Source organism: Oncorhynchus masou, chromosome 10 (genome assembly GCF_036934945.1).
Source record: "Oncorhynchus masou masou isolate Uvic2021 chromosome 10, UVic_Omas_1.1, whole genome shotgun sequence".
Classification (NCBI taxonomy): Eukaryota; Metazoa; Chordata; class Actinopteri; order Salmoniformes; family Salmonidae; genus Oncorhynchus; species Oncorhynchus masou.
Window position 1 is genome coordinate 32,005,404 of NC_088221.1, and position 27,598 is coordinate 32,033,001.

At 43.0% G+C, this 27,598-nt stretch overlaps 3 protein-coding genes and 1 non-coding gene across 5 annotated transcripts; 3 read left to right on the forward strand and 1 right to left on the reverse strand.

Moving 5' to 3' along the window:
* The first annotated feature begins 3,179 nt into the window (after nucleotides 1-3,179).
* Nucleotides 3,180-18,309, forward strand: LOC135547533 (plastin-2-like). Its single transcript, XM_064976609.1, has 16 exons — nucleotides 3,180-3,320; nucleotides 6,030-6,106; nucleotides 6,281-6,441; nucleotides 6,585-6,714; nucleotides 7,013-7,145; nucleotides 7,248-7,329; nucleotides 7,469-7,634; nucleotides 7,809-7,951; nucleotides 8,057-8,152; nucleotides 10,826-11,021; nucleotides 11,136-11,214; nucleotides 11,303-11,417; nucleotides 16,992-17,125; nucleotides 17,266-17,386; nucleotides 17,542-17,666; nucleotides 17,791-18,309. Exons 2-16 carry the CDS (start codon nucleotides 6,040-6,042, stop codon nucleotides 17,921-17,923), a joined length of 1,881 nt encoding a protein of 626 aa, XP_064832681.1. The 5' UTR covers nucleotides 3,180-3,320; nucleotides 6,030-6,039; the 3' UTR covers nucleotides 17,924-18,309.
* Nucleotides 18,310-18,529: 220 nt separating this feature from the next.
* On the reverse strand, nucleotides 18,530-22,551 carry LOC135547534 (CCR4-NOT transcription complex subunit 11). Of its 2 annotated transcripts, none has more exons than XM_064976612.1 (7): nucleotides 21,775-22,551; nucleotides 21,463-21,627; nucleotides 21,085-21,237; nucleotides 19,831-20,033; nucleotides 19,507-19,709; nucleotides 19,286-19,382; nucleotides 18,530-19,036 (listed from the first exon to the last, which is right to left on the reverse strand). In XM_064976612.1, exons 1-7 carry the CDS (start codon nucleotides 22,091-22,093, stop codon nucleotides 18,839-18,841), a joined length of 1,338 nt encoding a protein of 445 aa, XP_064832684.1. In that variant the 5' UTR covers nucleotides 22,094-22,551; the 3' UTR covers nucleotides 18,530-18,838. The 2 variants fall into 2 exon arrangements, with proteins under 2 accessions (XP_064832684.1, XP_064832683.1); XM_064976611.1 differs by having other exon boundaries at nucleotides 19,819-20,033.
* Nucleotides 22,552-22,797: 246 nt separating this feature from the next.
* LOC135547535 (large ribosomal subunit protein eL31) lies at nucleotides 22,798-26,652 on the forward strand. The gene is made up of 5 exons (XM_064976613.1): nucleotides 22,798-22,843; nucleotides 23,662-23,768; nucleotides 25,106-25,231; nucleotides 25,992-26,104; nucleotides 26,419-26,652. Exons 2-5 carry the CDS (start codon nucleotides 23,662-23,664, stop codon nucleotides 26,448-26,450), a joined length of 378 nt encoding a protein of 125 aa, XP_064832685.1. The 5' UTR covers nucleotides 22,798-22,843; the 3' UTR covers nucleotides 26,451-26,652.
* Nucleotides 25,482-25,618, forward strand: LOC135547790 (small nucleolar RNA SNORA5). Its single transcript, XR_010456739.1, has one exon. It is a non-coding gene; the product is annotated as a small nucleolar RNA SNORA5 (small nucleolar RNA).
* Nucleotides 26,653-27,598: the final 946 nt, after the last annotated feature.

The following is a 27,598-nucleotide window of genomic DNA, read 5'->3' on the forward strand; positions in this document are numbered from 1 at the left end:
GGCCAAGTGCATAAAGTTCCCTCAGCGCTCACAGCAAGCTACCTCTGACAAAAGTCCCTCTATTTCTATTCGAGGTGAAAATGATGAATCAGACACCTTATCGATAGCATCAGCTCATGGTCCTCCTGGAATCAGAAGTTTTTTGACTCAATGGAGGAATGTAGTCAGAGAAATGCTGATGAATGTCTTGCTCAAGCTATGTATGCAACTGGTTCACCTCTGATGCTCACAGGCAATGTGTATTGGAAGAGATTTCTGAATGTTCTTCCCCCATCATACATCCCTCCAACCAGACATGCATTATCTACTCATTTTCTAGATGCGGAGTTCAACAGAGTTCAAGTGAAGGTCAAGCAAATCATAGAGAAAGCAGAATGTTTTGCAATCATCTCTGATGGGTGGTTGCATGTTCGTAGCCAAGGAATAATTAACTACATCATCTCCACCCCTCAACCAGTATTCTACAAGAGCACAGACACAAGGGACAACAGACACACCGGTCTCTATATTGCAGATGAGCTGAAGGCAGACATCAATAAACTTGGACAACAGAAAGGTATTTGCACTGGTGACAGACAATGCTGCGAACATGAAAGCTGCTTGGTCTAAAGTGGAGGAGTCCTACCCTCACATCACACCCATTGGCTGTGCTGCTCATGCATTGAATCTGCTCCTCAAGGACATCATGGCACTGAAAACAATGGATACACTCTACAAGAGAGCCAAGGAAATGGTTAGGTATGTGAAGGGTCATCAAGGTTTAACAGCAATCTACCTCAACAAGCAAAGTGAGATGAATAAGAGCACCACATTGAACTTGCCCAGCAACACCTGTTGGGCTGGTGTTGTCATCATGTTTGACGGTCTCCTGGAGGGGAAGGAGTCTCTCCAAGAAATGGCCATATCACAGTCTGCCGATATGGACAGCCCCATCAAATCCAACTTTATTTGCCACATGCGCCGAATACAACAAGTGTAGACTTCACCATAAACTGCTTACTTACAAGTCCTTAACCAACAGTGCAGTTCAAGAAGAAAATATTTACCAAGTAGGCTAAAATAAAAAGTAACACAATAAGAATAACAATAATGAGGCTATATACAGGAGGCACCGGTCCCGAGTCAGTGTGCAGGGGTACAGGCTAGTTGAGGTAATCTGTACATGTAGGTGGGGGGGTGAATGTAAATTGTCCGGTAGCGATTTTTCTGAATTGTTCAGCAGTGTAATGGCTTGTGGGTAGAAGCTGTTGAGGAGCCCTTTGGTCTAAGGCTTGGCGCTCCGGTACCGCTTGCAGTGCGATAGCAGAGAAAACAGTCTATAACTTGGGTGACTGGAGTCTTTGACCATTTTATGGCCTTTCCTCTGACACCGCCTATTATATAAGTCCTGGATGGCAGGATGCTTGGCTAGGGAAAATGGGGAAAATAAACGACACCTGGAGGGGGTGAAGACAATCACAGGGACATGTGAAACAGATCAGGGCTTGATAGTAAGAGAAGAAATCCGTACTGTCCTGCCCACTTCACTGTTGCTCCAAGCAGAGGAAGCTGTAGTTCTGAAATACATCAAAACGGGTGAAGACGTCTGCTTGAAGCCCAAACACGCCGCAGCATACATGTTGGATCCCAAGCAGGCTGGCAAGAGCATCCTGTCTGGTGCAGAGATCAACTATGCCTATGGTGTCATCACTACCATGTCTCGCCACCTTGGCCTGGATGAGAGCAAGGTTCTTGGCAGTCTGGCGAAGTACACTTCCAAGCAAGGACTTTGGGATGGAGATGAGATATGTTGGCACGACTGCCATATTGCATCAGCCACCTGGTGTAAGGGACTTTGTGGATCTAAGGCTCTTTCCCCTGTTGCCTCCATAATCCTCCAAATCCCACCAAATACAGCTGCCTCAGAGCACAACTGGTCCTTGTTTGGAAACACTCACACCAAAGCATGCAACAGGCTGACTAATACAAGGGTTGAAAAATTGGTGGCCATCTGGGCAAATTTGAGGCTCTTTGAGCCTGACAATGAGCCATCCTCAACAAGGTTGGAAAGTGACAGCCGCAGAGTCCATGATGAGATGAGGCCTCAGAGTCCAACAGGTTCAAGAGGTGGACATTGAGGAGGTCCAGGGAGAAGACATGGAAGCCTGAGAGGAAAACAACCAAAGCTTTAGTTTCTAGACTATCATTAGTACAGATGTATGTTGAAAATATTTTTGGGAGATGCAATGGATCATTGGGGATCATTCAATATTCCCTTTCTTTTGTTGCTCAGTGAAATCATCCCATGTGAAGAGTCAACTCATTTAATTAAGGTTCAATTCGTAACTAAATTGTTTTTTGCATTTCTATTGGGAGGATTTAATAATTTGCAATTATGTCTACTTATGATAAGGTTTATGCTTCTGTCTCCATATGATTTTGTAAATATATCCAATGCAAAAAACATCTACATTTGAATGGTATTAATATACATTTGCATATATGTTTGTTAATTACCATATTTCCCCATTAATTACCATATATTCCCGTTAATTCCCACGGAAAGTTTCCACCTCTGAATATTCCCCAAAATGCGCAACCCTAGTTGTCACTAAAGTCATCATAAAATACATCACTAGACTGAATAGAACATACACAATATGATGTATTGTTGTCCCTACCTTCTTGACCTTTGTGCTGTTGACTTTGCCCAATAATGTTCATACCATGTTTTTGTGCTGCTTCCATGTTGTGTTGCTACCATGTTGTTGTCATGTTGTGTTGCTACCATGCAGTGTTGTCATGTGTTGATGCCTTGTTATGTTGTTGTCTTTAGGTCTCTCTTTATGTAGTGTTGTGTTTCTCTTGTTGTGATGTGTGTTTTGGCTTATATTTATATTGTATTTTTATTTTAAAATCTCAGGCCCCGTCCCCGCAGGAGGCCTTTTGCCTTTGGTAGTCCGTCATTGTAAATAATAATTTGTTCTTAACTGACTTGCCTAGTTAAGTAAAGGTTAAATAAAAATAAAAAAATAAAACAAATACTCAAACCGACACAAACACAAAACTGAGTAGAATATTATTGCCCGACTGATCACTTTGATAGGCCCGTGGCAGACAGCAGATTGCCATATAAAGACATTCCTCTTTGTGAAGTTGTGTTGGTTCGCGTGTCATTTCCTTCCTCGTTTATTTGAATAGATTCATTGTCGCTTGACTTCTGAGGGAGAGACACTGCACTGCCTGCCTGTCAAGCAGTGAGAGCAGCAGACACACTGAAGGACGGAAAGTGACACAGACAGACTCACAGACACATCCGCCAGTCAACTCACGTCCCTCAGGTAATTCAATCTCCTGACCTAGGGGCCTCTCAGTGTCACTGTGTTCCTCTGCATGTGTCATTACTACATTGAATCTACTGGGGTAATGGTCTGTGACTGCACATTGATTCTGATGAGGATGAATGATGATGTTGATGCATTTCTGTTGCTTTAACAGTCCATAAGGGTTTACAGATAGTCCTGTGAGTGTTAATAGATTGTGTCATCCTGGAATCTGAGGGCAGCATGTGTAGTAGACATGCTGATCAATGCGCAACATTGCCATGTCTTGACTGTAAAGTCAGCAGACTATGGTGACAGAGAGCAGAAGTAAACCATTGCACAGTGGTTAAACAGGAAGTACGTTGGGATGTGGTTAGCCCTGCTGCAACTACTGAAAAGTATTCGAACATGTGAAAGCTAACAGTAACTCAGATATAAATGTGTACATTTTCTAAAAGTTTCCAACATATCTTCACTCTTCATGGAATAACATGTGGAATAACATGTGCATCAGCATATGGAATTGACTGACACGTGAATTTGTCATATTTTGAACTCACACTGCTGTAGCCATTTGAAAATGATGAACAAAATATAATATATATATATTTTGTCTTTCAATTGTGCTTGAAGAATCCATAACATACACTACACTTAAAGGAATGTGCCTTTGAATACAAAACAATTGAGAGAAACCGAGGAAGCACAATTGATTGCTGTATAAAGATTATTTGGAGTGACAGACAGATTGGCTTTGATAAATGTCCAGATCATAATATTGTTCCAATAAACCTCTCTTCCTATATCTAATCCATGCAAATATACCTTACTGTTTGATTATTTTCTTACTACATAATGAATAAGCTGTTTGTTTAAAAGAGAACAAGATTTACATGTGAAATCTGCGGTACCAATGATTGATGTTTGTGGGTATTGCAGTTTTATTTCCATAAAGGCCCTTGATGATTTTAGTGACTGAGTCCACAGGTAATTATTGATGACAGATGAGGGTTTTAGGGATTTCAAATCAAGTAACTGGATTTGCCTCATGAAAGATAACGCCCCTCATGATCAAAATGCAAAGACAAAATTTACTTCATCATCAAAAAGTAAAGTCTGGGTAAATGTCGGCCCTAAAAAGACAATAATATCCTATTGTAAGATTAGTGAACATCACAGTGTCATTGTGTCATCCAGTGTGTGGTTTACTGAATCATCAGAGAGTGTCTCACTGCTGATTTAAATGAAATGCTTGTAAAGTGACAAAGCTGGTCATTTTGAAACATGGTGTAAAAATACATCAGTTTCGCTTCTGCTTCTGACCTCTATAGCAATGGTGGGGGAAAGGTAACAAAACCCGGAACTCCTTGTTCGTACTTATTTTAGAATTTAGAAGTGTGCTACTGGGCCTCACGAGTGGCGCAGCAGTCTAAGGCACTGCATCGCAGTGCTAGAGGTGTCACTACAGACCCGGGTTCGATCCCGGGCTGTATTGCAACTGGCCGTGATCGGGAGTCCCATAGGGCGGAGTACAATTGACAAAGTGTCGTCCGGGTTAGGGGAAGGTTTGGCTGGGGGGCTTTCCTTGGCTCATCGCGGTCTAGCGACTCGTGCTGCGGGAACGGGCGCCTGCAGGCTGACCTCGGTCATCAGGTGAACGGTGTTTCCTCCGACACATTGGTGCGGCTGGCTTCCGGGTTAAGCAGGCGGGTGTTATGAAGCGCGGTTTGGTGGCTCGTGTTTCGGAGGACGCATGACTCAACCTTCGCTCCTGAGCCCGTTGGGGAGTTGCAGCAATGAGACAAGATTGAAATTGGGGAGAAAAAGGGGGTAAAAATACAAAAAAATGTAATAATAAAGAAGTGGGCTACTACAGTACATACATTGTTGAATATAGACAAATAATGGTCTTTAGACCCTTCTCCATACTATAGGTTTAGTTAACCATAGATTGTAATCACTAGGAGCCACTCAGGTTTCTTCTGATGAGTTGGGTGACAATAGAAAGAGAGACAATTGTTACTCATCCCAAAACTTCACACCTCGGAGGCAAGCAGAGCAGACCTAGTTTAAAGTGAGTCTTTGTATCTAAAGTGACCCTTTATCTCTCGCTGAGTCTGTGGTTTACAGCCGTAGAGCTCTTGATGAAGCCACACAGTGAAATGACAGCCATTCTCCCTGTCTGTTATCAATATAGCAACCTGTACTCCACTCTCAACTCAGACCGAGGCCTAGAATGTATACTTCGTCCTAAGGCAGATGAGGAAGAATTCAGAGGAGTTTCCGATAAACACATACTCACACACAAACTTTGAGTTGGTCTGGCTAACCACACAGAATGTCACAAGACAAACTTCTCTGAATTGCATAATAGATTATTCTCCCTATTTCACACAAGTCTTAAGCAATATCCTCGTTATGACTTTATATGTGTGTTGTTGGGGATACTTGGAAATGCTAGTTTTGTGATAATGACTTGCAGTTGCAAAGGGGTGTAATAAAGACACATGAATGGTGTGAATTACCTCACCAGAAAAAGCATAAAGCAGCTCACTAGAAGCAGGATACTTTAGAACGAAATAGACAGCAGAGCCCAGAACCACTGGGTACAGCAAATCACATTTTGTAGCAATTATCACAGTGACAACATGCAGAAAGTTCCTCCTTGTTGAGTATGTTCAGTATTGTATGGGTTTATAAAGTTGAAGTTGTGTTTGATGGTTTCAGATCCCACAAAATGGCTGCTCCACCACAGATTTCTCAAGATGAGTTGGAAGAACTGAGAGAAGCCTTTGCTAAGATCGGTGAGGGCCTGAACAAACTTCAATCCTGATTCCCCCATACTGAGACGGAAACTGAAACATAGTTGATAAATCATAGACTCACTTCACTTTCTCTTTTATTCTGGGTCACTGACTCATTATGTATTCAACAAGGCTACATTTTACATGACCTTTGATTTATCCATCCTGTTCCAGATGTGGACTCTCATGGCCACATTGGCACAGAAGAGCTCAATGACCTGTTCAAAGCTGCCAACCTGCCATTGCCGGGATACAGAGTCAGAGAGATCATCCAGGATCTCACCAAGACAGGAGACCTGCATGATGGCAAAGTCACCTTCGACGAGTTTGCTAATGTAAGTTCAGAGGTCAAGAGGTTAAAATCACTGGCATTTACAAAAAGTCAATGTCAAAGAACAGGAGAACATAGCTTAATACATTTTCACATGACACCAGAGATACATAGTCTCATCTCACCACCATTTTTCCTTTCACGAAGGTGGTCCATGGACTGAAGAGTACAGAAGTTGCTAAGACCTTCAAGAAAGCCATCAACAAGAAGGAGGGCATCTATGCCGTAGCAGGAACTTCTGAGCAGTCCAGCTCAGGCACACAGCACTCCTACTCAGGTGACTGCCCCTACTTGTTTCACTGAATGAGAATGCCCCCAAGCTACCTATTTGAGTCACTCTCCAGATATGTCTGTAGCCAACATGACACAGGAAGCACTAATCATTCAAATGAGACATACAGAACCACATCTAGCTCTATGTCTGGAACAATCCATAAGTAAAACAACTATTCATGGTCTGTGAAGTCACATATCTGAACGTCTCTGATTGGCTAATGTATATAAATATTTACCATAAGTACAAATACTGTATATTGTGCATCCACCCCCATACCCACACCTTTCTCCACTGACAGAGGAGGAGAAGGTGGCTTTTGTGAACTGGGTGAATAAGGCCTTGGAGAAAGACCCAGACTGCAAACATGTCCTCCCCATGGACCCCACCACCAACGATCTTTTCACCGCTGTCGGAGATGGGATCGTTTTATGGTACTTTCTAACTGGTCTCATAGACTTACTTTAGAGTAAAAACCAATCCCTATGGCAATATTCCATTGATATTTAACTATGCATCTCTCCTTCAACTGGTAGTAAGATGATCAACCAGTCTGTTCCGGACACCATCGATGAAAGAACCATCAACAAGAAGAAGCTCACACCCTTCACCATCCAGGTAACCTTTTACAGACATTACTGTAACACCACATGCAGCTTTGTATAACCCATTGACACAGTAGTTTATTTTCTTTGTCATTATATACACTATGTCATACACATCTACAGTATGCTGTGTATGTGCTGTGCTCTAACAGGAGAATCTGAACCTGGCTCTGAACTCTGCGTCGGCCATTGGCTGCCACGTGGTGAACATCGGAGCAGAGGACCTGAAGGAAGGCAGACAGCATCTGGTCCTGGGCCTGCTCTGGCAAGTCATCAAGATTGGTTTGTTTGCTGACATCGAGATCAGCAGGAACGAAGGTGTGTGTGTGTTAAATGTTTATTTGAATATAGGCTTTCAATGTGTATGTGTGTTTTATAACTTTTTAACACGAGGGTGTCTATATATCTAAAGTACTGTACATCACTTGATCTCTGTAGCCTTGTTTGAATATATGTGTGTGTATAATAATATCCAATGGTGTGTGTGTGCAGCTCTGATAGCCCTGCTGAGGGATGGGGAGAGCCTGGAGGACCTGATGAAGCTTTCCCCAGAGGAGCTGCTGCTGCGCTGGGCCAACTATCACCTGGAGGAGGCTGGCTGCTCCAAGATCAACAACTTCAGCTCTGACATAAAGGTGGGTCACACACTCTATGTCGGATCTGGATTGTCATATGACTGTGTCGCTCCTGGATCTTCTTGTGCATTTGTGATTGTATTAATTTTCTGTTTTGCATTACAGGATTCCAAGGCCTACTACAACATCCTGAACCAAGTGGCCCCTAAGGGAGATGAGGAGGGCATCCCTCCTATTGCCATTGACATTTCAGGGATAAGGGTACATGCTTTTTCTACACTACAAACAGCAACCATTGAAGGTCCTGGTTGCTAAAATCCGAATAGTTTGCCAAATGTATGTGACAATACAAGCAATGTATAGTGTAGAGCTGGTGTTCCCAATCTGGGGTACGGGCAATGCCATCGGGGGTACGCCAAATTAAAATGTGATTCACATTTAAAAATGTTGCCTCGTTTCACTGCCAAAAAGAAAATGAAACCATCTAGTGTTCAGCGAAATAACAACACAATGTCAAATATAGGTGGCCTTATCAAATAATTAACATCCAATCACAATAACCGTTACTCTCTGGCGTGAAACCTTCACTCTTGCGCAGACATTTAGAAACAAAATTACAATTTGAAAAATAAGCAATGGGAGTTTTTTGAGCGAGAATAAAGACGACTTTCGAGTAGTAAGACGTATATAAAAGCAACAGATACCATTAATAAGAAGGGGCTAGAAGTATCTTCTATGGTGAGCTACCAAGTGGCTAGGACAGGCAAGCCCCATACTATTGTGGAGGACTTAATTCTTCCTGCTGCTGCGGATATGGCTGGGACAATGCTGGGGGAAATGGCCCAAAAAACTACAGAAAATGGCTCCATCAAACAACACTGTTTCATGACGCATCAGTGAAATGGCAGGAGATGTTTAGAAAATATTACGGCTTCGCATACAAGCCAGTGAATTATATGCGTTACAGCTGGATGAGTCAACAGACGTGGCTGGGCCTGGCACAGCTCCTGGTATATGTCAGTTACATTTATGGGGGGTCAATTAAGGAAGACATCCTCTTCTGCAAACCACTGTAAACCAGGACAACAGGAGACAATATTTTTAAAGTACTAGACAGCTTTGTGACATCAAATGGACTTTGGTGGTCAAGATGTGTTGGTATCTGTACTGATGGCGCAAAAGCCATGACAGTGAGACATAGTGGGGAGGTAATGCGCGTGCAAGCAGTTGCTCCCAACGCCGCTTCAGTACACTGCAGCATCCACTGAGCATACAGTGAAAATGGTTAACTTTGTTAAAGCAAGGCACCTGAACTGATGATGATATGGGCAGCGACCAAGTAACGCATTTACAACATACAGAAGTGCGCTGGTTGTCAAGGGGCGAAGTATTGACACGTTTTTTTTAAATTGAGAGACAAGCTTAAAGTTTTCTTTACTGACCATAATTTTCACTTGTCTGACCGCTGACCGCTTCTCACACGACTGGCCTATCTGGGTGATGTTTTTTCTTGTCTAAATGACCTGAATCTTGAATTACAGGGACTCTCCGCAACTATATTCAATGTGCCGGACAAAAGTAATGTGCCGGACATTAATTAATTAATTAATGATTAAGAAGTTGGAGCTCTTTTCTGTCTGCATTAACAAAGGCAACACATACTGTAGGTCTTTCCATCATTGTATGATTATTTTGTGTGCAAATGAACTCAAGCTTACGGACAATGTCAAATGTGATGTAGCAAAGCACCTGGGTGAGCTGAGTGTGTAATTACGCAGGTACTTACCGAAAATGACGACACAAACAACTGGATTCGTTATCCCTTTCATGCCCTGCCTGCAGTTCACTGACAGATATCACTTACCGTTAGCCTCATCGAAATTGCAACAAGCGGTTCTGTGAAAATTAAATTTAAGTAGAAACCACTGCCAGATTTCTGGATAGGGCTAAAAAAAAATGATTCGTTATCCCTTTCATGCCCAGCCTCCATTCCACTTACCGATATCTGAACAAGAGAGCCTCATCAAAACTGCAACAAGTGGTTCTGTGAAAATTGAATTTACTCAGAGTATCCTGCCTTGGCAAATCCACTGTTAAGACACTGATGCCCATTGTAACCACTGTACTCATGTGAGAGTGGATTCTCAGCCCTCTCTAGCATGAAAACTAAATACAGACACAGACCCGTGTGTGGAAAATTATTTAAGACTGAGACTTTCTCCAACACAACCCAACATTACAGAGTTAATATTCTATGAACAAATAAGGTTTTATATGTGAGATTATGATTTGTGCCCTGGTCCTATAAGAGCTCTTTGTCACTTCCCATGAGCCGGGTCGTGACTAAAACTCACACTCATTCTTATGTTTAATAAATGTATCGTATAGTGTGTGTGTGGCAGGCTTACAATGAGGGCAAAAAAACAAAATTTGAGAGTGCGCTGGCCCTGGTGCTAGAAGGGGGTAGAAGGTTGAATGTTTGAAGGGGTACGGGACTATAAAGAGTTTGGGAACCACTGGTATAGAGAATCATTGTACAATCTAAACTGCTGTGAAGTATTTTTTCAATAACAAAAGAATTCATGTGTTTTCAGCTGTTTGACGCTTGGTGTACAAAACTGAAAATTAAAGATGCAGAAACTAAACTTAAGAACGGGAACCATATAAATAGTGCACTTAGAACATATCTACCCCTTCTTAGACTTGCTATCAATGAGAATGATACATGTATTACTAACATTTCTATGTAAATTTGGTCAGGTCACCCAAAAAGTTACCTGTTGCAGCTTTAAATTTAGATTTCAGCCAACCTGATCAACAGACAGTGTTGTTCTTCTAGCCAACTAGGTTAAACATGCCTGCTAAATTGACCATATTATCAATGAGTGATACATCAGATGTTGCTGTTAAAGATCTCCCTACCACCCCCTGCAGGAGAAAGAGGACATAAAGAGAGCAGAGTGCATGTTGGAGCAGGCAGACCGTCTGGGCTGCCGGCAGTTCGTCACGGCAACCGACGTGGTCCGCGGCAACCCTAAGCTAAACTTAGCATACATTGCCAACCTGTTCAACAAGTACCCTGCCCTGAAGAAGCCTGAGAACCAGGACATCGACTGGAGCTCCATCGAGGGTCAGTTTTGGGACCAGACCATAACCCAGTTCCTGAGCATCCCCTCTTCCTGATTATAATATAAACCATATATAGGCCTAAACCAGTGTGTAATGCTGTCTCGGTCACTTCCAGGTGAAACCAGAGAGGAGCGCACCTTCAGGAACTGGATGAACTCACTGGGGGTCAACCCTCGTGTCAACCACCTCTATGTGTAAGTACAGGTCATTCCATCTTATTACACACCATTTCCAATCATTTGGAAACCGCACTCATTTAAATTGTGTGCGCATGTTTTACAGGGACATAGATGATGCTTTGGTCATCTTCCAGCTCTATGAGAAGATCAATGTGCCAGTGGATTGGAACAGAGTAAACAAACCCCCTTACTCCAAACTGGGAAGCAACATGAAGAAGGTGAGACTAGGAACAATACGAGTTCTCCCAAAGTGCTCAACTGTCGACGCTGGGCCATAGTGCACCGCCCTATGGGACTCCCGGTCACGATGTTTGAGTATTTTGAAGATATTTTTAGCAAGGGGGACATTGAGTTTTCAATATTGGCCAGGTATATCAGGAGATCATCTGCAAATAAGTTTAGTTGATATTACAAATGCTGATACATGTTACATTTGGGTCCTTTCTAATTCGTTCTGAAAGCAGTTCAACTGCCAGGGCAAACAGGAGGGAGGAAAGAGGACATACTGTCTTGTGCATCTTTCTAAAGCAATTTCAGCAATTTGTGTATTATTTGTGTAGATTTTTGCATAAGGACATTTATACATATATATTTTAAATTGATTATTTCTGCTGGAAAGTTGAACGCTTCCAATGTTTTGAATAGAAAAGTCCATTCAAGACAGATGAAAAGGCTTTTCTGCATCAACAGACATTATTGATCGTTCTAAGATGGCGTAGCAGTCAGACGTCTTTGTCCTCGTTGTGTCCCGTGTATATATCTTTTTATATATTTTTTCTTCGCATATATTTTTTTAATATTTTAAATATTTTTCTTAACCTCAACTTCAACATACTCTCATGCAATCCGCCTTACCCAATGTGGTATGGATCTGCTATATTCTTTACTTTTGAACCGGATCCCCCAACAGATGCTAGCCAGCTAACTAGCTACTAGCTAGTAGTCAGCCAGCCATTGCTAGCGGTCTTCAGCTAACCTTTAGCCAACAACTCTTGCCAGTCTGCACAGCGTGATTCAAACCAGAGCAAATCGGACTTATTTTTCTCCATATCTCCGGATTCCTAGCGCAAGCTCTGAACCTTCTCACCTGGATCATCTCAGCTAGCTATCTGCTATCCGAGTGGCCACTCCTGGCTAATGTCTCTGTCCCAAAGCAAGAACCAATTAGCCTGGAGCTAGCCTTTGCTAGGCCCATCTCTCGGCTAGGTGACAGCCACTCCTTGGACTACAATACCTATTTTGCAAATTGGCCTGGACCCCTTTAACTGCCAACATGGAGCCCCGCCGATCCATCACGACTGGACTACCGACGTAATCTGCCCGAGGGGGGTTTTCAACTGGCTCCTCCGTTGCGACGTTCACTGAATGCACTAGCAGCGGCCCTCAGCTGTCTAGAGCATATCGGACTGTGAGCTGAAGAGACCCATCGGACAAATTCTTTGGCCACAATACCTATTTTGCCAATTGGCCTTGACCCTTTTACCACACGGAGCCCTGCTGATCTTTCACGACTGGTCTGCCGACGTAACAGCACGAGGGGGCTACAACAGACTTCTTCCGTCATGACACCCCTCTAAGGCCCTTCTGCTAGCTTGCTAGGGCCGGCCCGCTAGCTGTCTGAATTGCCGTGTTTCCACCCCCCCCCCTGAACTACTCACTGGACCCCTTTGATCACTCAGCTACGCATGCCTCTCCCTAATGTCAATATGCCTTGTCCATCACTGTTTTGGATAGTGATTATTGCCTTATTTCACTGTAGAGCATCTAGCCTTGCGCAATACGCCTTAGCTAACCCTTTAGTTCCACCTCCCACACATGCGGTGACCTCACCTGGTTTAAATGTTTCTAGAGACAATTTCTCTCTCATCGTCACTCAATGCATAGGTTTACCAACAATGTATTCACATCCTATCATACCTTTGTCTGTACATTATGCCTTGAATCTATTCTACCATGCCTAGAAACCTGCTCCTTTAACTCTCTGTTCCGAACGTACTAGATGATCAGTTCTTATAGCCTTTAGCCATACCCTTATCCTACTCCTCTTCTGTTCCTCTGGTGATGTAGAGGTTACACCAGGCCCTGCAGTGCCTAGCTCCACTCCCATTCCCCAGGCTCTCTCATTTGTTGACTTCTGTAACTGCAAAAGCCTTGATTTCATACATGTTAACGTTAGAAGCCTCCTCCCTAAGTTTGTTTAATTCACTGTTTTAGCACACTCTGCCAACACGGATGTCATAGCCGTGTCTGAATCCTGGCTCAGGAAGACCACCAAAAACCCTGAAATTTCCATCTCTACTATAACATTTTCCGACAAGATAGAACTGCCAAAAGGGGCGGAGTTGCAATCTACTGCAGAGATAGCCTGCAGAGTTCTGTCTTACTATCCAGGTCTGTGCCCAAACAATTTGAGCTTCTACTTTTAAAACTCCACCTTTCTAGAAACAAGTCTCTCACCGTTGCTGCTTGCTATAGACCACCTTCTGGTCCAGCTGTGCCCTGGACACCATATGTGAATTGATTGCCCCCCATCTATCTTCAGAGCTCGTACTGTTAGGTGACCTAAACTGGGACATGCTTAACACCCCAGCCATCCTACAATCTAATCTTGATGCCCTCAATCTCAACCAGGATCTCAGCGATTACTGCATCCTTGCCTGCATCCATAATGGGTCTGCGGTCAAATGACCACCCCTCATCACTGTCAAACGCTCCCTAAAACACTTCAGCGAGCAGGCCTTTTTAATCGACCTGGCCCGAGTATCCTGGAAGGATATTGACCTTATTTCGTCAGTAGAGGATGCCTGGTTATTCTTTAAAAGTGCTTTCCTCACCATCTTAAATAAGCATGCCCCATTCAAAAAAAATTAAACCAGGAACACTCTAGACCTGACTGCCCTTGACCAGCACAAAAACACCCTGAGGTGTTCTGTATTAGCATCGAAAAGCCTACGCAATATGCAACTTTTCAGGGAAGTTAGGAACCAATATACACAGGCATTTAGGAAAGCAAAGGCAAGCTTTTTCAAACAGAAATTTGCATCCTGTAGCACAAACTCCAAAAAGTTCTGGGACACTGTAAAGTCCATGGAGAAAAAGAGAACCTCTTCCCAGCTGCCCACTGCACTGAAGTTAGGAAACACTGTCACCACCGATAAATCCACGATAATTGAGAATTTCAAGAAGCATTTTTCTACAGCTGGCCATGCTTTCCACCTGGCTACCCCTACCCCGGTCAACAGCCCTGCTCCCCCCACAGCAACTTGCCCAAGCCTCTCCATTTCTCCTTCACCCAAATCTAGATGAAAGAGGTGCAAAATCTAGACCCCATCAAATCAGCCGGGCTAGACAATCTGGACCCTCTCTTTCTAAAATGATCTGCCGAAATTATTGTAACCCCTATTACTAGCCTGTTCAACCTCTCTTTCGTATCCCCAAAGATTGGAAAGCTGCCGTGGTCATCCCCCTCTTCAAAGGAGAGACACTCTAGACCCAAACTGCTACAGACCTATATTTATCCTACCCTGCCTTTCTAAGGTCTTCAAAAGCCAAGTTAACAAACAGATCACCGACCATTTCGAATCCCATCGTACCTTCTCCGCTATGCAATCTGGTTTACGAGCTGGTCATGGGTGCACCTCAGCCACGCTCAAGGTCCTAAACGATATCATAACCGCCATCAATAAGAGACAATACTGTGTAGCTGTATTCATCAACCTGGCCAAGGCTTTCGACTCTGTCAATCACCACATTCTTATCGGCAGACTCAACAGTCTTGATTTGTGAACTGACTGTCTCGCTGGTTCACCAACTACTTCTCAGACAGAGTTCAGTGTGTCAAATCAGAGAGCCTTGATGTCCGAACCTCTGGCAGTCTCTATTGGGGTGCCACAGGGTTCAATTCTCGGGCCGACTCTTTTCTCTGTATACATCAATGATGTCACTCTTGCTGCTGGTGATTCTCTGATCCACCTCTACTCAGACGACACCATTCTGTATACTTCTGTTCCTTCTTTGGACACTGTGTTAACTAACCTTCAGACGAGCTTCAATGCCATACAATTCTCCTTCCATGGCCTCCAACTGCTCTTAAATGCAAGTAAAGTAAATGCATGCTCTTCAACCAATCGCTGCCCAGACCTGCCCGCCTGTCCAGCATCACTACTCTGGACGGTTCTGAATATGTGGACAACTACAAATACCTAGGTGTCTGGTTAGACTGTAAACTCTCCTTCCAGACTCACATTAAGCATCTCCAATCCAAAATTAAATCTAGAATCGGCTTCCTATTTCACAACAAAGCATCCTTCACTCATGCTGCCAAACATACCCTCGTAAAACTGACTATGCAACCGATCCTTGACTTCGGCAATGTCATTTACAAAATAGCCTCCAACACTCTACTCAGAAAATTGGATGCAGTCTATCACAGTGCCATCCGTTTTGTTACCAAAGCCCCATATACTACCCACCACTGCGACCTGTATGCTCTCGTTGGCTGGGCCTCACTTCATATTTGTCGCCAAACCCACTGGTTCCAGGTCATCTATAAGTATTTTGCTAGGTAAAGCCCCACCTTATCTCAGCTCGTAGCACGCGCTACCTGCTGCTATGGTGACCAGTGAACTGAGATAAGGCGGGGCTTTACCCAGCAAAAGACCTATAGATGACCTGGAGCCAGTGGGTTTGGCTGTAGCGCGTGCTACAGGTGGGTGCTGCTATGGTGACCAGTGAGCTCGTCACTCCCAAAGCCAATTCCTCTTTTGGCTGCCTTTCCTTCTAGTTCTCTGCTGCCAATGATTGGAACGAACCTCAAAAATTTCTCTAACTAACTTTAAGCACCAGCTGTCAGAGCAGCTCACAGATCACTGCACCTGTACATAGCCCATCCAACTACCTCATCCCCATGCTGTTGTTTATTTTATTTTGCACCCCAGTATCTCTACTTGCACACTCATCTTCTGCACATCTATCACTCCAGTGTTTAATTGCTATAATTGTAATTATTTTGCCACTGGCCTATTTATTGCCTTACCTACCTTATTTGCACACACTGTATATAGACTTTTTGTATTGTACTATTGACTGTATGTTTATTAATTCCATGTGTAACTCTGTGTTTGTGTCGCACTGCGTTGCTTTATCTTGGCAAGGTCGCAGTTGTAAGTGAGGACTTGTTCTCAACCAGGTTAAATAAAGGTGAAATAAATAAAAAATTAAATTGATAAATGTGTATTGTTTTTCAGCGTATTGTATTAAACTGAAACATGTTATTGTGTTTGTTTAAATGTCTATTCTTAATAAACTCTGTTTGATTGATATGGATCAAGTCTGGTAAGACTTTTCCCATTCTATTATGAGTTTTGTTATTTTTTTGTCACAATTTATTAAACTTACAGTTCTGTAATCAGCAGTGGACTCTCCAGATTATCCTGGTTTAAATATAACTGAAAACCCTTTTTGATACATGGAACTAGATGCACTGAATTGAGTGACCTGTGTTGTCATTTGTGAAATTAGGGATACTTTGTCCCAAAATGTTAAATAGAATTCTATGAGAAAGCCGTCCATTCAAGCCGTCCACGCAAACATTTTAACAGTTTCTAATATTTGTTTGAGGGGTGATATGTTTTTAGTATTTTTTTTTTTTCTGCTGATAATTGCTTCAGGGTTGTTGAGTCTAAGAAGGTTGTAGGATCAGTCCAACTGTTGTTTATTTCTGATTTATATAGATTTTCATAGAAGCTTTTCAATTGATTGACTGATTGATTGATTGTGTTTGTCTGTTCCAGTTGGAGAACTGTAACTATGCAGTGGAGCTGGGGAAGGAGGCGGCTAAGTTCTCCCTGGTTGGCATCGCTGGACAGGACCTGAATGAAGGCAACAGAAAACTCACCCAGGCCCTGCTGTGGCAGCTGATGAGGAGGTAATGCAACAGAATACTGTTAAAATGCTTCAGATTATACATTTTTCCTGTTCCGGTCATGTGATCAGAAAAAAAACCTATGCAGGCCCAATGCATACTCCATAATTCCACATTTAGAAGGATCCATCTCTTTCTCTCAGGTACACACTGAACATTCTGGAGGAGCTTGGTGATGGGCAGAAGGTGAATGACGACACCATCATCACCTGGGTCAACGATACACTCACACAGGCTGGCAAAGGCACCATCTCTGGATTCAAGGTAGGCTGTACCTCTGCTGTTTAATATTTTCCTGACCATGGTACCTTTTTTGAAGTTCTAGACTTCATTTAGTCACTAAGCAGTAAAGAAAATACATATACAGCACCCTCCACAGCAATAGCTCAGTGTGTGTGTGTGTGTCTGTGTCTCTGTAGGATGGGTCCATTGCCACCAGTATGCCAGTCCTGGACCTGATTGATGCCATCCAGACAGGCTCTATCCGCTATGATCTAATCAAATTGGAGGACCTGACTGAGGAGGAGAAGCTCAATAACGCCAAGTACGTACTATGTGATGATAATCAAATTTAGGTATGAGCTTGATGAAAGAGAGGAAACGTTCAAGTTAACAGATGTAAAGATATCCCCACTAACACATCTCCTCTTAATCCTACCTGTTGTCAGGTATGCCATCTCCATGGCCAGGAAGATCGGAGCGCGGGTGTACGCCCTGCCTGAGGACCTGGTGGAGGTCAAACCTAAGATGGTGATGACGGTGTTCGCCTGCCTGATGGCCCGGGGCATGAAGAGGGTGTAGGGGTCACGACAACACAGAACACATCACCTGAAGCTGTTATCAGCACAACAACCAGAATCAAGGAAAAGAGGATACTAGCTCACAAGACAATTTCAATAATATAGCTAGTATGTCAGGAAATCAGGGATTCAAAACTCAGGCCTAATATAGCAAAGAGCAGATAAAAAAAGATAATACTAGAAATATACCACAGATATCAGAAAGTCGAGCATCTTATTTTGATACGAGATTAAGCTCTTTCTAAATTTACTTTTTATTTCTTTAATTGATGCTATTAATGATATGGTTTTCAATTTTAATTAGAGACCATTTTGCTTTCAGACTGAAAATAAAGACATCAGGGAAAATTATGATTTTTTTTTTTGTATTAAAAAATAATGTTGTTACTTGGTTTTGTTCACACGCATTGTAATACACATACTCTACACCTGTACAGTATGAGCAGTCTACTTACAAATAGTTGTTCTGCATTAAGAATTTACTCATGTGATAAACCATCTAGTTCACTTAAAAACTGAGAACACATTCAAAACAGAACCCACCAATCCTATATTTGCATGTACAGTATTACTCACTATAGAAAATATAAGCCAAAAACCCAGATGATTCATCACATATCCATTTAATGAAACAAAACCGACAAGCTTCAATCTCTGAAGGGGGGAAAAAAAACACTGTTTCAAAATGAATTAACAAAATATCTTTGTCCAGAAAAGAGAGGGGAAGAACAGTAACTGAGTTCAAACCTGACTCCAGGTGGGTACTGGTGAGGTCGTGAGGATTGTCTGGCTGTTTATACAGCCTTGGTCAGTATCTCTTGGTTGGGGCGCTATTTAGCGGATAGTGCCTCTGTGGGCTTACTCCCTTGGGGTGTTATTTGGCAGGTCAGGCTAGTGCCACGTTCTCTATGTACTGTTATTTGGCCGGTTTCGCCTCAGGGGGGGTTTCTCCTGTATCTAGGGTCTTGAGAAGGCGGAAGAGGCCAGCTGCCTCACGTATACGGCTGAACTCAATGCAGAAGGCCTGCACCTCGATGAACAGGTCCTGCACATTGATGATCTTGTTCCGGATCAGAGACTGTAGGAACACACACACCAGGCGCACCAGGCGGTTCTGCCAATGGAAACAGATAGGTTTTACACAGACACATCTGGAACACTGGAAAACACAGTGGAGAATTGACTAACATTAGTAGTGAACAGTCACCTTGAACGGGGACAACCCACAAATTAACTTCCTGTTACAATTTTCTGAGAATGGAAATGGCATGCATCCTCCTGTAAGACAAGCTTTTCAATGTTACTGAAAGGCCTAACAGTAAGCTACAGGCTCCTGCCATGGCCCTTCCACAGTCCTCCTTACTTGCATGTACTTGTCTTTGATCTGTTCACATGTGGAGATACAGTTGGAGATGTACAGATGAATGAACTCTGGTGGGAGGTCCACAGCAGTTGTCAGCCTGTGCACACAAAGAATAACCTCGTAAATAAACAGAAAAATAAACATTTTAAAACTATACCTATATTGAAAACTGATTCTAGACAACCGAATTGTATAAATCAAATTCTATCCAAAGTCCCCACCTGTTGACCACCTCCATGGAGTGCAGGGACATGTCCATGTTGACCAGGACGGAGAAGTACTCAGTGATCTGGCTGGACTGCATTAGTTTGAGCAACATCTCAATGGCCACCAGAGGGTTGTTCTCCACCAGGTCGGGCAGCTTGGCCGGGGTCAGACCGATGTGGTACACCAGTTTAGGATCCTTTTCCAGCTCACCCAGGAGCTGTAGGGAAAGAGGCAGCAATATTAAGAGAGACATTCAGGTTGAATTCACGAATGAAGGTTAAGGATATTTGAAATATATAAAATACAGTTTTGAGTAGACAGTGTACCTGTCTACTCACCTGTGACTGCTGCTGGGCAGACAGCGGGCTCTTGAATGCCTTGGCCATGATGCGTTTGATCTCCACGCCCGTGCTGTTCTTTACACACATAGAGCGGTCCCACTGCACACTGTGGTCTGGCTCCGTGGGGTTCAGCCACGCCAGCTCGTCTTCACACACGTGCAGCGGAGGGGGCGGCCGGATGAACTCCGGACGGAAGTGACCTGGGGAGAGGGAGGGTCACAGGTAGCTGTTACAGAATGGGTATGTGGCTTGGCTTACGTGATACTTGGGATATCCTATATACACTCAGGGGCCAGTTTATTAGGTACACCACCCAGTTCACAAAAATGGTTCGCTCCTACAGACAATGTGTCACATGGCCATGGCTTGCTATATAAAGCAAGCAGACTGACACCGAGGCATTTAGTTACTGTTCGATTGAACATTAGAAAGTGCAAAATGAGTTCCCTAAACGACGTTGAGAGTGGTTTGATAGTCGGTGCCAGGCACGCTCGTTCCAGTATCTCAGAAATGTCCGGCCTCCTAGGCTTTTCACACACGACAGTGTCTAGGGATTACAGAGAATGGTGCGACAAACAAAAAACATGTGGTAGTCCTGTGGGCGAAAACAGCTTGTTGATGAGAATAGCAAGATTCGTGCAAGCTAACAGGCGGGCCACAAACAGTCAAATAATGGCGCAGTACAACAGTGGTGTGAAGAAGGGCATCTCAGGAGGCACAACTCGTCGGTCCTTTTCACGGATGGGCTACTGCAGCAGACGACCACACAGGGTTCTACTCCTATTAGCTAAAAAGAAGAAGAAACGGCTCCAGTGGGCACGCGATCACCAACACTGGACAATTGAGGAGTGGAAAAACATTGCTTTGTCTGACGAATCCCAGTTCCTGTTAAGTCATGCTGACGGCAGAGTCAGGATTTGTCGTAAGCAGCATGAGTCCATAGCCCCACCTGCCTGGTGTCAACGGTGCAGGCTGGTGGCAGTGGTGTAATGGTGTGGAGAATGTTTTCCTGGCACACGTTAGGTCTCTTGATACTAATTGAGCAACATTTTTGTTTAAAACTTTGTTGGTTACTAGATGATTCTATGTGTTATTTCATAGTTTTGATGTTTTCACTATTAGAAAATAGTAAAAATAAAGAAAAACCCTTACATGAGTAGGTGTGTCCAAACTTTTGACTGGTACTATATGTCCTCCATAAACATAACTGATAGACTCATAACATCGTGATTGATTAAACGCTCCACTTACTCTCCAGTGCAGGTCGAGGCCCAGTGACCAGGGACTCTGTGATCTGATTGGCCACTGAGCTGTCAAACCCAGAGTTGGAGGAATCTGGGTCCGGGTCACTGAGGATACTGGGGAAGCTGGCCTTACTCTGGGTGGGTAGCTCTGACTGGCGCTCTGCAGGGTCAAGAAGAGAGAAAGAGATAAGATAGTTTACATATTAAGTGTTAGAAATGCAGCATAATAAAGTGTAAAGAACTGTCTGTTGTACTACAGTAAGGATATGAGAGGTGTTATGTCTCAACACAGGCAAATAGCTATTTTTGAGCTGCCTAAAATTCTTGAGGTTCTATAACCATCCTCAATACAACAAACATGAGTGCATACATTTTGGTTCAGTACCTGCCAAGGCCAACTGCAGCCCACTAATGTCTATGGACTGTGGCATGTTCCCCATGTCCATGCATGACACCTGTCTGGGGGTCTTCTTGAAGAGTTCCCTTGGAGGTGCCAGCATCAGCTGGGAGAGGAAGAACTTCTCAGGCTGTGTTATGGGTGGCAAGAATCCTGTGGACAGTAAAATGATCAGTAAGTACTTGGAATGTCGATGTTCAGCATAGACCTGGGTTGAGACATTACTTGTGGATGAAAGAAACACACACTTTTAACAATACTTATCACTATGCACACTGATAGGAGTCTAGACACACTCACCTGACAGTTGTTTCTCCTGTTCCTCCCCAACTGGTGAGGGGTTCAGCAAGTGAGCAAAGACAGCGGCAAAGGGGTTGGCGGCAAGAGGCTCTGTGCGGTACATCTCCCAGAGAAGGTAGAGGGCGGTGAGGCGCTGGGCAGAGCTGGGCAGAAGATCTGGCTGTTGCAGCAGCATCACCAACACCGAACCCACTCGGAAATGTTCGGCCTTTGCGAAGTAATGATGAAACGCGGTTGACAGACTTTCGAAAGTGTTGGTGCAAGCTTCCTCAGAGATGATTCCCAAGAGGTTGGACAGCTCCTTCGGGGCGAGTGTCATTTTTCCTATGTGTAGTGGGGGCTACAGTAACAAGCTGCTAGCTTTTAGCTACGTGACTAAAATGATCAATCACTGCTTGCTATTAGTCTTTAATAATTACAGGTAAATAGCATTATTCAGTTCATACTAAAAAACTGAAAAATAAGCTCGTTACATTTCCATTAACTCCACCGGAGTGCAGATGTGGACAGCTAGGTAACGTTAACAATTAACGTTAGTAAATGTTATTAGCTCTTGCTAGTTAGCTTGCTAGTTTGTCAGTAAAGAATAAAGTCATTATAAAACAAATTTATACATCTTAACAATATCGACCTTGGTCAAAAAATGTACATAACATTCTTAATGATCTAAAATCATTAATTTGCTTATTGTCAAAGGTTAAATAAGAAGTAAATTAGCTAGCTTTTCTTAGCTGTCAAATTTTTCATCAGTTTCCACTTCGTTCACAACATTGGAGCGTAGAGTTTTGACCTTTGACACGACCCCGGTAACAACATGCATTCTGGGAGATATAGTACAGTAGATTAAACGTGTTTTTGTGCTTGCTCTGGACCTTTCGTGGGTACAACAACACTTGTCTACAGATTACAGGTAATGCATTTGTTACAAATTGTCTGTCAATTAATTTTAGTTTGCAAACGCACTGCAACAAATGACGTATGTTATTATTAACGACGCGGATGTGAACCTATTATTCTCTTTAGTGCCCACAAGCCCTTGCAACTTCCTTTCCGACATTTCTCGGGCAGTGTGAGTATTGTTTTGTGAAATTTGTTTTAATTATCCAACTTCATCCTGGCCCTGCGCGTATCTATTCCATCGTTTTCCTCACATAATTACAATATGAGACACTGAACTCCTTCAACGATGTAATTGCGATGGGTTATGCTCAAATGATCAATTGGAAATATATATGGAAATGTGTAGCCACCAGTATGCTAACCAGTAGTCAGCTAAACGAAGCTATTCTGTCACAAATGTCTCGGTTATAGAGCGCATTCGTGCTATTTTTAACGTTTTGTCTGAGGCCCACAATTTCTGGTTCACAGTTTTTTGTCAATGTGCAATCACAGTGAAACCAGCTAATTAGATCAAAATATGCCGGCATCATTAGCTAGCTGAAGTTGGCCATAGTACCTGGCGTCACCAGACAAAATTGCCATATCAACACCTGGCTCAATTGTTATCCGAGGAGTATTCATTAGGCGGATTCTGTAGCAAAAGTTTTGCAACGAAAACCTGAGTTTCTATTGGACATTCAGGTAGGTTTGGTAAACGGTTTCCGTTTCAAAAACGTTTTGAATCCAACTAATGAATACACCACAGGTAAACCCATGACATATATTTTGCATAGTAACTTAATGTACCATTACACTTCAATTGTCACTGTTTACTTTCATGACAAAGCATAACCAGTCAAGTAGCCACAAGCTCAGTCAGTGGATTGGTAGAAATGCCACACTGTAGTGAGTCAAATAAACAGTGGACACTAAAGAAATACCTGTCTTCCAAGCTGAATGTAAGTGAGCTAAAGGTTTATCAATGTTTTATGTTATGTATTTTCATAGATGGCGCCAAACAAGAAAGGAGGTGAAAAAAAGAAGGGGCGTTCTGCCATCAATGAGGTTGTGACCAGGGAGTACACGGTCAACATCCACAAGCGCATACATGGCGTGTGAGTACACTGACTGGGGCCATGACACCACTCCACTACTGTTGAGTTATGAAAGTGGGTTCTCTGCACTAGGTTTTCATGAAGTGCTGTATGTTTACTTCCGCTTGCAAGATGTCTTTGCTGCTGTGATTGCTGTTCTTTGCTGGATAGTCAATTTGCTGGGCTGTAGCACTAAACAAGTAGTTTTAACAGTTGTCGGGGGTCTTTTGCTCAAATGCAAGTAGGAAGTCTCACCTTGACCAATTGAGATTAAGGTCTGAAAGGCACTTGCCCATCAGGCATATCAGGAGTATTTTTGGGGGTTGCCTAAAGATTATGATCAGAAAAATGTTAATTTATTTGTGTGAAGAAATGCCATATACGTTATTGCCTGCCTTTCACTTACACACAGGGGAGGAACCAGAAAGATCAGTTCTGGAATTCTTTTATGTTGGTTGTCAGTAGAAAAAAAAAATCACTAGGCTCCGCTTGCCCGACTGCCATAAATGGCGTACATTTTCTGTCTTTCATTTATTGTTATTTTTTTTATGGGGTAGAACGAGATCAGATTTAGGTTACTGGGATAATTTGCAGTTTGGTTGTTTTCACTGAATTTTGTAATTAGATTTGTATCACATGCCCAATGTGGCAACCTTCGGCAGCCTCAACTAGCACAACTGCTCAGTTCACTTGAAATAGGGAAACTCTTAATATCCAGCCTTGCCTCAATGTAAAGTGCTAATGCATTTAGCATTGTTTTGATTTTGTACATGCTGTATGCTGATCCCTGTGGGAAAGAGGTGCTAATGTTATTGGGCTTAGGTTGCTGAAAATGTTGTGACTACTTTTTGAGGTGTGGCTGGAGAAAAACAGCGTATGCTGTGTAGTTAATTGTTGGATGCTTGTTTTGGAATGCAATTATGGGCATAGTCATCAGTAGGGCTGCAATATTTTGTCCATGGCAAAAATGAAAACATGAAGCAGAGCTAACTATTTGGTCCTTTAAAAACCTGCTGTATGTAAAATATTATGTTCTATATCTTGGAATATAAATAAATGTGACTAGATGACAACAGGAGAACATTTTGGTAAAACCGCTGTTCTATGCTTTGGGTGATGGATAGTATAATTCGTTGCAACATTTCTGATGGACAGACACAAAGACCTTCCCACAACGCACTACTCCAATTGAATTTGTCTGGTTTGAATGCACGCTAATGGCTTTCCTTGTTATGTTGCTCATAAAAGTTGCCTTTGCTTGCTTTGACAAGTGATACTTTGTATCAACCTCTTTTGATAATTCAGTGCAGTGTTTGGTGATGCAACTAACATTGCTGCTTGTTCCTGTGTCCCTTCAGCTCCTTTAAGAGGAGGGCACCTCGCGCTCTCAAGGAGATACGAAAGTTTGCCATGAAGGAGATGGGAACCCCTGACGTGCGTATCGATACTCGCCTGAACAAGGCTGTGTGGACCAAGGGGGTGAGGTAAGCAAACCCTTGTTTCTTACATCAGAGGCCACAAGCTTTTCTGAACCAGGGACCAGCTGGCTATGGACTTTCCTTGATGATAAGCTCAATTTTACAACTAATACTTGATAACTGTCATCTAACACTCTGAGGGACCATGAGTTTCAGGTATAGTCTACTACAGGTTAATGCTGTGGCTGCAAGGAGTGTTGCGATGACATACACTTAACTTGAATATGAACCAGACTATGCTAAATTCTGAAGTCTTTGCAGCCTTGTCAAATTCAGTGCTTCCTCTACATTGGACTGTACTGGCCAGAATGGCTGCCACAGTGAAACTGTAGTTCATGGGCCTCACATTCCTTTTTTATGGATGTTGGGGATACATTTGTGCTATAGACAAGTTGATTGCTGATTTCAGTGATAGTGATACACATTCTGTCAAATTTTAAGTCAAAGGGATAGTTGAGCATCAGGATCTCTCTGTCTCTCTCCCCCTCCATCTCTAGGTCAAATAAAAATCACTCTCCCTCCTGTCTGCTTTATGTAGTATTGTCCCAATATCAAATGGTAGAGGCTAGTTACACCAACAGCTGACCAGTCAGTGCTGGCTTTAGAGAACTGATATCCTGATATTCTTGGTGATGGGTGTAGAGTTGGTGCAAATAGTACAAGTTGATGCCTGTATAAATTGTTCTGCAACGCCATGCACTTAGATGCAATGCACTAAAACTAAGCACAGTTTCTTCATACCAACTGATCATTTCTGTTATTTCAGGAATGTCCCATACCGTATGCGTGTGCGCCTGTCAAGGAAGCGCAATGAAGATGAGGACTCTCCCAATAAACTGTATACCCTCGTCACATACGTCCCTGTCACGACATACAAAGGTAAGCCCAAGACCTGCTTGACCGTGTGCTGTGCTGACTAGTATCCAGAAGTGTACCCTGACATTTCTGAGGTTGGTGATCTGGTGTGTTTGAAATTAGCTATACTTTTGTAACCGACAAGGTGCAAAATATCCCTGTGTGGGTGACACTGAAGAACAAGTCGTGGCAGCCTTATTTTCAGATCATCTGCATGCAAATGGTTATACAAAGTAGAGGATCTGTGAACTTTACTTCGGCCAGAGTGAGTTCTGTGCTGTTATTTTCCTTATTTGCCTGTTAAAGACTTGATTGATTCTGATTTCTTTCCTCTACAGGTCTGCAGACAGTCAATGTGGATGAGAACTAATTATTCATTGGTGTTGAAATACATTTATAAGACTGCAGTCTTGGATTATATACAAGTTTATACAATCACTAATTGGGATTCTTGATGGAGCAATTTATGCTTACATAGTTTCAAGTTTTATTAGTTGTATGTACGGGATACACATGGTATACACCACGTCCAATGAAATGCTTACATGAAAATAAATTATTTCTAGAGCGTCTGTGTCTGGTATAGTGTTTGGATATACACTGAACAAAAATATTAACGCAACATGCAATAATTTCTACGATTTAACTGAGTTACAGTTCATGTTCAGTCAACTGTAATAAATCCGTATATTCGTAAGATTATGCATCTGATGGTCCCAATGGTGTGGATCAGAAAACCAGTCCGTATCTGATGACCACCATTTGCCTCATGCAGTGCGACACATCTCCTTCGCATAGAGTTGATCAGGCTGTTGATTGTGGCCTGTGGAATGTTGTCCCACTCTTCAATGGCTGTGCGAAGTTGCCTGATATTTGCAGGAACTGGAACACACTGTTGATCCAGAGCATCCCAAACATGCTCAATGGGTGGCATGTCTTGTGAGTATGCAGGCCATGGAGGAACTGGGAAGATCTCAGCTTCCAGGAATTGTGTACAGATCCTTTTGACATAGGGCTGTGGATTATCTTGCTGAAACATGAGGTGATGGTGGTGGATGAGTGGCATGACAATGGGCCTCAGGATCTCATCATGGTATCTCTGTATTCAAATTGCCATCGATAAAATGCAATTGTGTTCGTTGTCCATACCATAACCCCACCGCCACCATGGGGCACTCTGTTCACAATGTTAACATCAACAAACTGCTCTCCCACATAATGCCATACATGCTGTCTGTGCGGTACAGTTGGAAACCGGGATTCATCCGTGACGAGCATTTGCCCACTAAAGTCGGTTACAATGCCGAACTGCAGTCAGGTCAAAACCCTGGTGAGGACGAAGATGAGAATTTCCAATACTTTTTCAGACCGTTTGTGTAGAAGTTCTTCAATTGTGCAAACCCTCAGTTTCATCAGATTGCTGGACTCAAGATGGTCCCGCAGGTGAAGATGCCGGATGTGGAGGTTCTGGGCTGACACGGGTACACATGGTCTGCGGTTGTGAGGCCGGTTGGACAT

Coding starts and splice junctions, on each gene's coding strand:
- LOC135547534 (XM_064976611.1), bottom strand. CDS start 22,093: ATGACACTCGCCCCGAAGGAGCTGTCCAACCTCTTGGGAATCATCTCT. Junction 21,238..21,462: donor GCTGCAGTTGGCCTTGGCAG/GTACTGAACCAA, acceptor TTGACCCTGCAG/AGCGCCAGTCAGAGCTACCC. Junction 19,710..19,818: donor AGTCACAGGTGAGTAGACAG/GTACACTGTCTA, acceptor CTTTCCCTACAG/CTCCTGGGTGAGCTGGAAAA.
- LOC135547535 (XM_064976613.1), top strand. CDS start 23,662: ATGGCGCCAAACAAGAAAGGAGGTGAAAAAAAGAAGGGGCGTTCTGCC. Junction 23,769..25,105: donor CACAAGCGCATACATGGCGT/GTGAGTACACTG, acceptor GTGTCCCTTCAG/CTCCTTTAAGAGGAGGGCAC. Junction 26,105..26,418: donor CCCTGTCACGACATACAAAG/GTAAGCCCAAGA, acceptor TTTCCTCTACAG/GTCTGCAGACAGTCAATGTG.
- LOC135547533 (XM_064976609.1), top strand. CDS start 6,040: ATGGCTGCTCCACCACAGATTTCTCAAGATGAGTTGGAAGAACTGAGA. Junction 11,215..11,302: donor CGTGTCAACCACCTCTATGT/GTAAGTACAGGT, acceptor CATGTTTTACAG/GGACATAGATGATGCTTTGG. Junction 17,667..17,790: donor GAGAAGCTCAATAACGCCAA/GTACGTACTATG, acceptor ACCTGTTGTCAG/GTATGCCATCTCCATGGCCA.